Below are 14,626 nucleotides of genomic sequence, written 5' to 3'. Positions count from 1 at the left end.
TTGCACCTTTCACAGATAGATTTTGTCTTTTTTACTTCACTGGGATTTTTTTTCCTGTGTTTGCTTCAGACAAGAGCATGATATTTTTTCTGTCTATCTTGTGTAATATAGGATATTAATGCCTAATACTCTTATCGTCTGTGAGAACTACACTGGAGAGTGATAATTTCTGTGTTGTGTTGGTTCTTCCTAGTGCCTTTCTTTCCTCTCAGATACTTGCATCATGTTGTGTTCAGGGGGAATTAAAACTATTGTTTAAAACATTCCTGATTCTTTTTTCTCACATCCTGTTAAAAATTCATAGATACTTTCCATTTGCTCAGGTAATTTAGCTGATCGGTAAGTATACTACATCCTTGTCATAAATAAACTGATGACAATTTTCAATTATTTTTTATCTCCATCTATTACTGTAGAATAACACATATATATTGTTTCGGCTTACATGTAAAGAGTTGAAAAAAACAAGTAAATGTTTGTCATTAACAAAACACTTGAGGTAGCAATTCTGTAAACTTTATTCTGTAATGCTTCTTGCATGCTATTTCTAAAGTTGGGTATATATGTGTTCAAATAAACACACATTATTTCAGAATTTAAGGCTCTTAGATGTAAGGCACATCTTATTCACCATGTTAGATTTAAAAACAGGAGGTCAGATATTTTGGAGTAAGTATATCCTGAGCATTTAAGAAAAAAGTCCTATTTGTAGACATCTGAAGTTTGTATACTATCATCTTTGCCACGTGATTATTTATTTAACATTAACAAAACACAACTATTTCTATTCACACAGTTCACCACAGGAGATTTCTCTTCCCTCAGCAGAGCTTGAGACATCACCTATTCATCTTGTTCAGCCAGTGGGCCGGACCTTTCAGTATTATGTTCACACCACTGGACCGTTACAGTGATAGAAATCATCAGATTACAAGATACCAGTATTGTGCATTAAAGGTATTAAAATTTCTCTGTCAAAATCAGTAATACCAATTCTCCAATAAAAATATAAGCAACTGTTGTTTTTATTTCTTTTTCTTCACAGTAATTTGGGTTGGCATAATTGATGCAAATTCATACACTCACTTGTGTGTATGTATATCATAAGATGTAACAGAATCAGCGACTAAAGTTATATATTGTTTTCTGTGCATCACATTTCAAGGCTATTATTTTGAAAAGCAGAATGCATTTTAAAATTTATTTTACTGTTCATTACAGATTATCAGATAGAGTGAGAGATACTAGGCCCTGAAGTTAAAAACAGTGTCAATTTAGTATCACATGCATATCTCAGGACTATCTCCCACACTTGCCTGGGAACATACACAGTGAGATTAAAATGCTTTTGTAGCAATAACGGTTCCATCTCCCCCGTGTATGTAAGCTGGGAAAATAATAGCCTACATACTTACACAGGCAGCATCACTTGATATCAAACAATTTTAATTTTTACGGAGAGATACTATTAAAACATATGTTTAATTGTGTTTGTAGCCTCATTTATGAAAACTATGTAAAATGACAAAATTTATTTTGATACATGGGGAAACTGTGCCATAGTATTCCTATCAAAATGCTTAAACTCAGCATTGTCTTAAAATCAGGTAACATCTATAGCACTATAATTCTTGAAATCTGGAAAAAACTACTAGGACCATTTTCACTGTGGTTTCCTCAAAAATAAAAACAGGCATCAGTATTTTTAGCCCAGTTCACTGGGCCCAAATAATTCTGAAAATTTCACTCATGTTAATTTTTATGTAACTGAATTTGCTCCTATTCCTAGGCCATGTCAGCTGTGCTCTGCTGTGGACCAGTATTTGACAATGTTGGTCTTTCCCCTGATGGTTATCTTTACAAATGGCTTGATAATATTCTGGCTTGTCAAGATTTACGTGTAAGTACTCATCAAAAATGCAACACTGATAATTTTAAACTCTGTACTGAGTGAGTTTGTACTGTAAGAACTCTGATTGTATACACTCTATTTTGAGCAGGAAGCAATAACTTTATGCAAGGTTCTCATACAGAAGTGTAGTGAATTAAAGAAGTATTTAAATAGTAAAAGATCTTTTATTTCTGGACATACAATTCGTGTAAATAATAAGCTAAAAAAGACCACCTCATGGCTCAGATTTTTTTTGCAGCAGTAATTTAGGCTTTTCATTTGCTACTAAATGAAAGATTAAAGACAGCATGAACTCAAAAATGTTTGTATTTCTATTTGGAGTGCTTCCACCCACCTGCTTCAAGTTTCTGTGGAATAAGAATGTAAAATCGCTTCCTACTCAGTGCCATAGATGCTGGTGAAACAAATCTGAGTGAGTGAAAGTGAGTGGGTTGATCTTCCAAAGAAGTCAAGAGGATAAATGATTAGAAGAGGAAAGAAAGATTTTTTAAAATCACATAACAGATTATTCTTGCAGTTTTCTCTTCCATTTCTGTGAATGGGTTTCTCTACTGACCTTCTAACTATCCAATAACATTTTTGTTTTTATAGCTGATTGGAGTACCTCTTTGTTCTCTTTCCCTGCTTAACCACAGATTACTAGTCCACTCCTTTGATTTCTAGTCTTGTCATTAATCAATGAGATTTCCATTTGTGGCACCTTGCACTTTGTCCTGCTGTTGTCTCTGCAAGCATCATCCCAGCACACATCACTGTGATTGCTAGAAAAATGCAGAAAGCAAAGCTTGAAGGCTTGTACAACAGCTAGAAGATACACACTGGAGAAATGGTGTTTTTTAGGAAAAAAAATGGTTGGACAAATTATAAGAAAGAAGGGATCACTACAGAGAGAATCTATTGAAGATTAGGTAAGATTTAGGCATGCTGGTAGGGGCAGAGCTATAGAGATACGTAAAAGTGGTATGTTCAAGTGAAGCTCTTGTGGATGTGGGAATGAAATGCCCAGAACAAGCGAGAAAAGAGGTATACTCTTCCTTCTGATATGTTTTCATTACTGTCATCAAATATTATATTACCTTTCCTAGTTGATTAAGTAATATATGCCATGCATAAAGTAACTGAGGACAAAACATATCTTTTTTTAACACCTCACTTTGAAATGTGAAATCTGGATGTGAAAGGTGAAATTTGTTTTCCACAAGCTAATCTCTGCAATTTATGATTAATCACTGTAATTAAGGACTGTGACTAAACTGCATTGACTAGAGAGCTAGTTCAGATGTATGTATGTCTTAGGTGAGAGGGTTCCTGTCAGCCCATTAACATTAAATATCATTTACAGTCTTTTCAAGAAGTAAATTACACTTGGTGACGGAATCTAGTTATGTATTAGTGTTTGGTGTCAGTACTATTCTCAGCTGAAGATCACAAAGATATGAAAGATACAGTCCAAGCCTTAGCAGCAGGGGTTTGGTCGCAGTGGTGATCCCAGGATTAAGTGAGACAGTATCTGGAGAGAGAGGTAATATCTCTGTTAGATCATTTGATGTATTGGATGCAAGTTTTCAGACCCTAGGCCTGCAGAAGATACTGTTTCTCTTTGCCTGCCTTGCTTGTGTGTTAGTCAAATGAATGAAAAAGAAAAAAAGCATGTGACTTCATGGCACTCAAGTGAAGTAGGAGATAAATATTTAACAAATCAGTTAACTAGTACACATGGATGTTGCCCAAGAATATCTATCAGACGTGTTTTAGAACTAGATTTTCTAATTATTTTGTTTTACATGCTTGATTTTGGAAATCTCTTTTGAAAATGTATTTCATTTATGCAGTTTTTGTATAGACAGCTTTTCTTAAGAGGAATATTGAAAACCGAGTTACAGCTCAACTGTGCTATCTCTAGAAAAAATTTATGATAAATTTTCCAATTTCTTTTCACTTACTCTGAATACTGAAATTTTACATTTTTCTGCCTATATCATTTCTAAGAATTGTAGGAAATGAACATTTCTGCTTTTAGCAATCATGGTTCCACATGTATATGTATTCTCAGGTTCATCAGCTTGGATGTGAAGTTGTAGTACTCTTACTGGAATTGAATCCTGACCAAATCAATCTCTTCAACTGGGCTATAGATCGATGTTATACTGGATCCTACCAGCTTGCCTCTGGATGTTTCAAAGCCATTGCAACTGTGTGTGGAAGCAGGTATTAATTAATTTGTAATTAGATTTATATTATATATTTCTCACTGTGAAACAAAATCAAGTCTGTTATTTCTAAAACAGTTACAGTCATCATTAGGTTGTATATTACCACCATACTCTGGTATAAACAGATTTAAAAGATTTTTGAATTGACAAATAGTGTGTGAATCTACTTGCTACTGGTTACTGTTCTGTTTTGGAGTGATATGTCTGGTGTGAAGGAGGAAAAAGGAAAAAAAAAAATAAACTTGTGAGTGAAGGAACTAGGGAGGAATATGCATAGCCAGTCAGCATATTGACCTGGAGCATGCACTGAAAAAGTCATCTCTGCCCGTTTGCAGACCTCAGGAGATAAAGACTGAGGGTGAGTGTCAGTACGGTACGACACGTTCTCTCTGCAGATGTGTTCGCTTTATAGCCCTAACAGTGGCAGCAGGATAACTGAAAGAATGACGCCCAGAACGCCAGTGATCAGATGTGCGGACACCCGTTCCCCCTGCTTGGACGCTTTCAGGTGCAAAGGGAACTGGTTGCTCAGCGGGCGTTATAGAGAACTGCTAGTCCCAGCCTTACCGTACGTCCTCTCAGACTGCTCCTGGGGATTCTGTCGCTCTGTTTCCATGATTCTGGGCTCAGAGTGACATGTCTGTTAGAAGGTGCTTTTACTATATGTTATTTGAAATCTGTAGCCTTTTTATGCTATTTTTCTCAGAAAGATATTAAATAACTGCGAGATTTTAATTTGCAGCATAACTCATAAGTCTAATTTCAAAAGATTCAGCATACTTTTTCATTTTTTCTTAAAAAGAAAAATATTTGAAATGTTCTTAGTTTGAAAATAATTATTTTGTTCATTTTTTAACTGGCTTCAGTTTGATTTGGTTACCTCTTCCTCTTCTGTAGATTGATACCATCATTGCTACTGGCAAGCATAAGCTACAGGAAGACACAAACAGAAATTACTGCTTTTGTGTCAAGCCATCATAAAAACCTTATTTCTTTTTGGTATCTTTTCAAAACAAAAGTTGTAGAGAAATTCAATACTAGTCTAAAAACAGAATGTAATTTACATCTAATTAAAATGAGCCCAAAAATGTAAGTCTTCTTGACAAAAAAAAAAAAAAAAAAAAAAGGCAAGATGTCTAATCAGCATAGTTCAATAGAGAAATATGTAAGATACAGCAAATCAAAACAAGTATTTCAGAATTTATCTGTAAAAACATTATTTTGTTCTTACAGCAACACTGGAACTATACACTGCATTATATTGAGCTTTTTAAAACATGAATGGAATGTTATGTTTGAAAATTCAGTTATTTTAAGTTGCTTTTTTAATGTTTAATGAATATTCAAGCATAGCAGATCTTGGTGGTCATTTTTCCTCAGATTGTGTTACCTGTGCCAGTGTGCTCTGAGAAACAATCTTTCCCATGCCACAAACATTGAAAGTATGATCTGCATGATGCTTTTTGAGGGAAAAGTCTGATTTCTATCAAGCTAGGGATTTTAATTAATATTTGAAACCAGCTGGCAGTTTTTCCATTTCCCCTTTCACCTTCTATCAATATATAGAGAGATCACAGCTTAAACAAGCTGTAAACTCAGCAGTAATGTATCTGATACTGTTCCTGTCTTTCTTTTTACAAAAAATAAATATTCAGTGGCTTTCACTTCATGGTCCTCCCATACAGTGTTTCTCTTGTGATGGTATGAATAATGTGTTCTAGAGTATCACTATTCTTGTAGCTGTGGATTGGTATAATAAAATAACTGTAAAAATATATTATCTAGGGATTTTTTTTTATTTTTTTATTTTTATTTTAAGAGATATGAGCAAATCTTTTATATGGTTTCAGACTTCTTGGGAGCATATGCTACATGCTGACAACAATTTGGCCTATGCCATGAGCAATTTGAGATAGATAGGAACAGTAAATGATATCTCAGTTCATTAAAATTTTTATCTGAAGACAAAAGTGTAAATTCTCCACCTTAGTGTTTAAGACAGGGCATAATTACAAACACTGCATATATAATGTTATGTATCAAGATCTTGATTTGTATCTCTGAGAAAAATGAAAGAACTTGTTTAACTACAGAGAAACTGCTGTATATTCAGTTTTTGAAAAAAAAAGGTCACTTACTTAGAAGCCTGAGAGAAGATTTAATACGCTCAAAATAGACACAAAAACTTACAAATATTGACCAAATTTCTTTAAATCATTTTTCTTTCATAGGAAGAGGCCTGCAACAAAAGCGTTTTTGTTTAGTTAATTTTTCTTGTCAGCTATTTGACTAAATTCTTTTCTGTAGGCAAGTTTTTTTCAATTTTGAATCCATGCATACTATAATTCCTATTTTAATTACATGTATTTTAGTCAAAAAAATTCTTTTGGTTTGTTTTATCCATACATTTTACAGTATCCGTACATACATACAGCTGCTTGGTTGAATTTGCAGTTTCTAGAGGATTCTCCTAACTGTTTGGAGTTTTTAGAGGGAGGCATTGAATTTTTCAAACTCAGTGCAAGGACAAAAAGGTGTAGAGCAGTATGGGATGTAGCGACTACTTAAAATTACCAAAAATGTCCCATACTATGCATGTGTTGACCATATTTTTAACACAACACTATCCAAACAGGCATTCTGTATCCATCCAGGAGCACAATAGGTCAAATCTAGGGTGGGAGATTGAGGGCTCACAATTCAAGCATATGCATTTACAAATCATTGTGAAAAAGAAGTAGAAGCTTGTTTAGTGAAAATCCAAATGATGTGTCAAGGAATTGCTTTTCTAGCAATAATCTAATCAAATTAATACTTCAATAGATTTATCCTTACAACAAACTTTGACTTTATAGGGTAGGGAACATTCTTAAGCAGCCCTCATGTTTACAATTCAAAAACAATTGATAGAACTGTCTCAGGTCTGGGAATTTACCTGTTGGATTGGTATTTTTTTCTCCAAAAAGACCAATTTAAACTGCAGCTTGATTTGAGAAGTACTTTATTCCTGGAAATTCTCTCTTACTACCCATCTTCTCTCATGCATGCTGGCCTATTCTATAAACACTTTATGTTATAAATTCAAGTGAATTGACATATATAGACACAGGTATTGCATTTCTCTCTGTGGGCTACTCAGTGCATTCCTTAGCATTGGTTTAAGGTAATTATAAATAATCCTTTCTTTCTTCCCATTCACCAGATGGCCCTTTAATCAAGCAGCATATACTCATCAGAGCTCCCTTTCCTGTATTCTGGTGGTAGAACGGAGAAAAGAAAGATGACATTCTTTTTAGACCATATTACACAGTAAATCAGAGTGAATATAATCTGCATTCCTCACCAACGTTCACAAAAATGTACTGTTTATTCTTCTAGGAACTATCCTTTTGATATAGTGACGCTTTTAAACTTAGTGCTGTTCAAGGCATCTGACACCAACAGAGAGATTTATGAAATTTCCATGCAACTTATGCAGGCATGTATCAGCTCCTTTTTTAAAAACAACCAAATGCATGTGCCCTCCCATCTTTGTTTTTTCTGTGGACTTCTGATAAAGTACTGTTTATTTACTTTTCAGTTTTGTTTTTAAAATGTATAATTAGTTTTGTCTTGGCTATAAATACTTATGAGAATATTTATTTTAAAAACGGAAAAAGATAAATTATGATGTTTCAAATTTGGAGAGTTAACATAGAAGCATATAGATCATTTCCTGATACCAGAAGTTGAAATGCTGACATTTTCTGAATTAATGCATTTTTGTTATCTTATTACATGTTTTTCTTCTCTTTCGTAGATCCTTGAATCAAAGCTTTTTGTTTATTCAAAAAAAGTAGCTGAACAAAGACCAGGCAGCATCTTGTATGGTACACATGGTCCATTGCCACCTCTTTATAGTGTCTCACTTGCCCTTCTTTCATATGAACTAGCAAGAATGTATCCTGAACTTACCCTTCCACTTTTTTCAGGTATCTATATCTATTTGACTTGTCATCTATTTTATATTTTTTTAGTAAATGGTAGACTACTAAGAGATTTCCATCTGTGAGCAGCAATTCTGTTAATAAATGTAACTTGATTTGATTTTATTCTGGTTCAAATTCAGATCAGATTTACAAATGCATTTTGTATTTTCTAGAAATATGTATACAAAGTATAGAAATAATTCAAAAATTTGAGCGGTGATTCTGTGCCACTTGTGTCGTCTTAGGATAACTTCAAGATTGTGGAGGCCCCAGATAAATTAAAGTGACACTGGCAAATTGTAGCATAATGGATTCTCATGTTAAGCACAGTAATTCTTCTCATTCGTATATTTATATAGTTGATAGTTGTGAGGATAGAATTCTTCATTCTATAAACATGACTTTATTTTTGGCAAGATTGTTTGTGTGTCTGCATGTTTCCTGTCTTACCAATGATTCAAATGACTCTGAATCAGTGATCTGGACCTTTTGTTATTTGCCACATCTGCAAGTCATTTCTATCATTTTAAAATTTTATCAAAAATACTTTTTGTCATGGTAACTGAGAAAAATATTAAATATCATAGGGCCCAGAATCAGACCTGTGGGAGCACCATTTAAAATATGCCCTCTCTGAGATCATTCCTGGGAACAATTATATTTTGGGACCTGCTTGTTTTAATCCATCTAATGTATTGCTCTAGTTTTTAAATAATGGAATGCAATGTCTGTAATCGTGGGAAATTTTACTGGCTTTTAAAAACCCTTTGTTATTCCAGGGTTGTTTTTACTCTGTCTGTAGGAGCTGGAGCAAGAGTAAAGGAATGATACATTATCCATTTCTGAGTGCACAAGATACCGTGGGTTAGAAACAACTGGTGTAGGAAAATTCTGATGGCTCATTTATCTTAAAAGAGCAAATGTTGATCGTTATTACTGTTCTCATCTATTTATGTTGCTGTAGTGCCTATGTCATTTAACAGAACTCAGATACACTGACCACATCAGAGCCCCTTTCTATATATCTAGCATCAGAAAGTGAGAGATAGGAACAGTCTAGGTCCTGAAGATTTTTGGAAACCAGACAGTGAGGAAAGAAAGGAAATGTTAAGTGTACTGATTTTACAGAGGAATAATTCTGGCAAAGAAAGCTAACATGGTTCACATTGGCAGGAATCCAGATTTCCTGAATCCGTCTGCCTTCCAGTGCCAGTTCCTTTCTACATACTCTATAAAATGTTGAATGCGGCACTCCTGGAGTAGCAGCCACCTATGAATTTTATAGGCCTTCCTATGGGGAATAAAACCCCTAATATCTGCAAGATGTTTTTTAAAATCAATCTAATAAACACGGCAGGATTTTGACTACACTTTAAAAATGTGGAGGCTGATGGGACACTTGTAATTTTGCAACACTTCTGTATGTTTTCCATAATTCTCCAAAAGCTCTGGAAATTCTAGAAGAACTGGCAGCAACTGCATTATCCTCTTTACTCTTTCCTGCATCTTTTTCACTTAATATAGGATATGGCATGGTAATAAGGGGCGACTTTCTATTCTAAGCCCAAAATATGCTAATTATTTTAGACAGAAGATGTGATCAATTGTTTGCTAATACTGAACATCAATTTATGTTCCTTTTCATGAAACTTACTTTATGCTTTTGTACACCTTTTTTTTGTAAGATAAAAATCATCAGAAATTTAACAGAAATGTCAGAAGTCTGATTTAAACACTGTATTTAAGCTTCTCCTTATAAACTAACACTTTGTCTTTTTAACTTTTACTATTTTAGAGGTAAGCCAGCGATTCCCAACAACACATCCAAATGGAAGACAGATCATGCTTACCTATCTGCTACCATGGCTTCATAATATTGAACTTGTAGACAACAGACTACTCCTCCCTGGTTCAAGCCCTACCACTCCAGAAGATGAAATAAAAGACAAGGATGGGGAAATAGCAGTCACAGGTGGATTAAAAGGCAATGGCTGGGGCTCTCCTGAGGCCACATCACTGGTTCTTAATAATCTCATGTACATGACAGCCAAGGTAAAAAAAAAAAAAAAAAAAAAAAAAAAAAAAAGAACAGCGTCTCTAAATTTCAAAATGTTATATTTCATAAGCAAAATGCACTTAGGTTTCTTCCCTCTGATGCAGAAATATGGCACTGGAATAGTTGGTGCTAGTCAGACACAACCCTGTTTTTAAAAAAGTTCCCTCATCTTTTCATTTAACAGCAGTGCTAGGGCTGTTCTTCTTTTTCAGAACATATTCAAAGAAAACAGTGTTCTACCCTTGTTAGAAAACTTAATGGCTAGTATTAAGCGTTAACATTAGTCATAGAGGAAATAGGTTCAGTTCCCTCCTGTATCAATTCCCAGGATAACACCATGTGCAGAAGATGAAAGCTAATTCTGGGATGAGAATGAGCACCCTGAATTTATGCTGCTGAAGCTCTTCTGCTTTCTAAGAAAGAGTTAAGTATCACTTAAGCCAGAAAGGGAAACAAAGACAAAATGAGTATAAATTTCTAGGGTACTGGTTAAAGCATTCTCTTTTGAAAGGGCATTCCCTTGCTTAAATCCTCCCCCTATCTCACATTACAGGTCCTGTTGAAGGACTGCGAATTCATTTTTTTTCCAAAGACGTTTTCATGTAAAATACCTAAGCAGTTGTGAAGACTGGAATCCAGCATATTCCTCTTTTTGCTGAGTTGTAGGCTATTAGATTAGTGTTTTTGCCGGATCCAGTGGCTATGTCTAAACTGCTAAAAGCATAAACTCCAGGAAGTAATCCTTAGTCTCCATGTCATATGAAACAGCTCACATCTCCTATCCTGCTTTGGATTAATCACATCTAGAGCAGAACATCTGCATCCGTGATACATTGCAGCTGGCTCTGGATCTCTTCTTTGCTTAATGTTGTGGCCCTGTAGCTAGAATAGAATTATTATTTTGTGTGCCATTTTTCATATAAACACATCTAAAGTAACCTGTGAGCTATGCTACAGCCCACCAAAATGTTTTTTTCAGCCTGAGATGGGAGATATTTGTTGCATATCCAGGGGTGTGATACCTGGTCATGAAGTCATGAGTAGTGAAGATATGGAGTCACTAGGATAATGTTAGAGGATTATATAGAGTGAAACCAGACATGCTGCCCTCTCATCTTTGCTGCCTATCAGCAGCGGTCCTTGGAACCAGTTGCTTCCAAAACCACAAATAGCTTAGGGGTTTTTTTTGTTTTGTTTGTTTTCCCAGAGTGATCAAGTATGCTCTCTTAAACCATATTGATTGATCTAACTTTGAGTCAATACGTGTAATCCAGGGCTTGCTACCTGGAAGTGAGCAGGGGTATTTGACAGCAGAAATCATTTTCAGTAGAACAGCATGAACTGGAGATTGCCAGTACTCTCCTAGCAGAATGTCAGATTACCCAGTGGTTAAAATAATCTTTGTGAAGTGGGAGCTGTAGCTTTTCCATAGCAAACAGAACAATCTGAATTCTGGACTCCTACAATCATTAAATGATTGGACAAAAAGGAGGTATTCTTACAACGAGGCCTTGCAAAGGAGAACAAAAGCGGCTGCTTTCCGACAGGGAAGCAAGAGGCTGTCTAATTCTTCACTGTAAGGATTTAAGCAGGAGAGAGGTGCTGAGTTTCTCAGTTCTGTGAACGCTGAGGCACTTGGGCACAATATACAGAAGCAAAACTTTAGTTGTTTGACCAACTGTAAAGAAGAAATCCAGCATACAGTTTGATTTTAGCATCCCCCTTTGGACTTACATACCTGAACACTTTATTTTGTGATTTAAATGTTCTGGTGGATCTGAACCATAATACTTTTAAATAGAATGTATAGTTCAAAATCTGTCACACCTCTTTTGCAAATTTTGCTTTGTCACTTACTACAGCATTTTGCTGTGGGTTTTGCACAGAATAGTGTTCTACCAGAGCTGCATAAAAGTCTATGTATTTATCTTCAGTATACATTTCAGAAAATGCATGTTTATGATCCTTTGCAGTATGGAGATGAAATTCCTGGACCAGAAATGGAAAATGTCTGGAATGCTTTGGCCAACAACGAGAAATGGAGCAACAACCTTAGGATAACACTGCAGTTTCTCATTAGTTTGTGTGGTGTTAGCAGTGATACCATCCTTTTACCTTATGTAAGTGTTTGCATTGTATTTTATTTATTTTTGGTAGCATGGGTTTTAGTGAAGAAAACAGTTATCACCTGAAGAAAATGAATTTGTTTCAAAAAAAAAGAAGTGCCTACATATTCCATAGCACACTGTACAAAAGTAGATCAGTTGGAAAGAGTAAATGAGCCAAGAAACTGAAAGTCAGGAAAGGAAATGAGGGGTGAGAATCTCAGTCTCCAACAGTGGAGCACAAAACTCATTTCAAGCAAGAGGGGTGCTCTGCTCGTACAAAGAGCAGCTTTGCTTGTCTGTAAAAGTAACCAGTAAAGCAGTAACAGGGCCTGGCCATAAATTGACTGAATCAATGATAAAAAATATTAGAAACATTTTTTTCCACATGAAAATTGCATAGAAATAAGCAATTTTATGGATATAAAAGTTTTTTGAAAAGATGGAGTAGCTGTCTAGACTTTAGAAAACTTGAATGAAAAGATGAAGAGAAGTAAAAATACTAAATACCTATAATTTTTCTCAGTAGCTAATTAGTTCATGCAACTATTAGTTCAATTTTGAAAGTCCTTTAAACAGTGGAAGTTATTTAATGAATGGGAGATATCATGCCATCATTTAATTAATGTTTGGCAGTTTTAAAGATTTAGGTTTTCCTTCAGCAAAATATAATTTAAGAAAGTGCAACCTTCTCTCCTCCTCTAGCAGCCTGGGGCTTTCTGTGGGACATCTTAAGAGAAGCAAGAACCTCCATAAGCTCCTTACCCTATCAACTTTTGCCTCTACATAGTTGTGATGGGTTATATAACTGTTCCTGCAATGGGCAAGTCAGACTGCACAGGATATTGTTATTATTCAAGTTAAAATAAAATCAGAGCTGTCTGAGAAAGGCAAGATAATCCCATTCCCATGTGCCTTACTGCTCTGTTGTTGGGAGGAACAGAATCTAAATTTAGTAATTTTTCCAGCACAATTACAATATGCTGTATTATTAGTTAGTCTCTTTCTTTTGATTTCCAGGAAATAAATTAGAAATTGATGTTAATGTGAATGAACTTATCTAAAAAGCCTCATAAACATGCTTTACTGTGCCATCAAGTGTTTATGATGACTGCTTGGCATAATATATCGAAGAAATTATGGAAATATCATTAGAAAAATCACAAGATGTTGTTGTATCATAGACATCCTGTTGGTTTCCTATTATTTTTAATATTAACTGTATTAAGTTAGACTGTGCATATGCAAGGAAGCTAGTGGTGATTAGCTAATCAAAAGAGAAAAGATTTAAAAGTGGAATTGCCGTAAGAACAAGCTCAGGGTTTATGTAAGAAGAATACAAAGGATCTGATGCCAAGTATCTTGAGGTAGTGAAGATCTGTCCATCAGTTATGAAGTGTGACAGAGGCTCTGAATTCAGTGGTGACCCTGCTTTGAGCGGGAGGTTGGACTGGAAACCTCCTGGGTCCCTTCCAGCCTGAATGATTCTGCGCTCTCTGACAGACTTGGGATCAGGTCCAAAGGGATCATCAGGATGAGCTGACGTTGCTGGCAGAGAAAATATCAAAATAAGAGTGAGAAGAGACAAGATGAGAGTTGTATTTCTGACAGCCTATGAAAGGAGCAGAGGCAGTTTGTAAGGAAAAAAACAAGTGTTGCACTTACTGTGTTCCCCCCACCACTGTGTAGCCTGATTAGAAATGCCTGATAACCCCATGCACTCTTGCCCAAGAGCCTCTCACATACCACAGTCCCCAATTGCTCTTTTCCAGATACTTGCCAACCTTGTTCTTCTAACTCATCCTTTTCCAAAACTCCTGCCATGCCAGAGTTCTGAGCAGCCTACTTCAAACCCCCTTATTCTTTGTAACACTTCTGCTTTCTTCAATTTCTTTCCAAACTATCTCACCTCAAAGCCTCCCACCAGTACTTCCATCCTCACCAGCATCTCTAGTCCTGTCTTCTGCAGGCCTCTTACTCCAGAGAAGTTTGGAACATCCCATTTGCCTATGGGACTTTTCTGCTCTCCCTTGCCGGATTTTGGCAGCTACTGAAGGCTATCGTGTCTTTGTCGGTGACTGCAGCTGACCCAGTTCCTGTGTTTTCTTCAACAAAACTAGTTAGTGTTCTGTAAAACAGTAGTGAAAAGTGGGATCAGAATCTGAAAGTTTTGAGCTTCTATTGTAACTTTTAACTTGACTATGCTTGAGTCACACTTTAATTGTTAGCTTTGTCTAGAGTACAAAAAACACTGGTTATCACATGTGTATGTTCAGTGCTTTGATAATGCTCTGGAGTTTCCAGATAAGAAATCTTACTCAACTCTGCTAACTATACAAGACTGCTGATACCTTAAACATACATCTTCAATT

The 14,626-nt window shown here is 35.5% G+C and overlaps 1 protein-coding gene across 6 annotated transcripts in view; it reads left to right on the top strand.

Moving 5' to 3' along the window:
• Nucleotides 1-14,626, top strand: part of FRY (FRY microtubule binding protein) — a 256,359-nt gene that overhangs the window by 179,011 nt on the left and 62,722 nt on the right. For all 6 annotated transcript variants that reach the window (XM_062567139.1, XM_062567142.1, XM_062567138.1 and 3 more), the window contains 7 exons: nt 797-957; nt 1,790-1,900; nt 3,966-4,120; nt 7,504-7,603; nt 7,925-8,096; nt 9,889-10,145; nt 12,123-12,269. In XM_062567139.1, the coding sequence (XP_062423123.1) occupies nt 797-957; nt 1,790-1,900; nt 3,966-4,120; nt 7,504-7,603; nt 7,925-8,096; nt 9,889-10,145; nt 12,123-12,269 (1,103 nt within the window). The remainder of the gene's footprint in view (nt 1-796; nt 958-1,789; nt 1,901-3,965; nt 4,121-7,503; nt 7,604-7,924; nt 8,097-9,888; nt 10,146-12,122; nt 12,270-14,626) is intronic.

This window comes from Rhea pennata, chromosome 1 (assembly GCF_028389875.1).
Source record: "Rhea pennata isolate bPtePen1 chromosome 1, bPtePen1.pri, whole genome shotgun sequence".
In the NCBI taxonomy this organism is placed as follows: Eukaryota; Metazoa; Chordata; class Aves; order Rheiformes; family Rheidae; genus Rhea; species Rhea pennata.
Note: the sequence above shows the minus strand (reverse complement) of the source record. Positions and strands in the feature narration are given on the sequence as shown.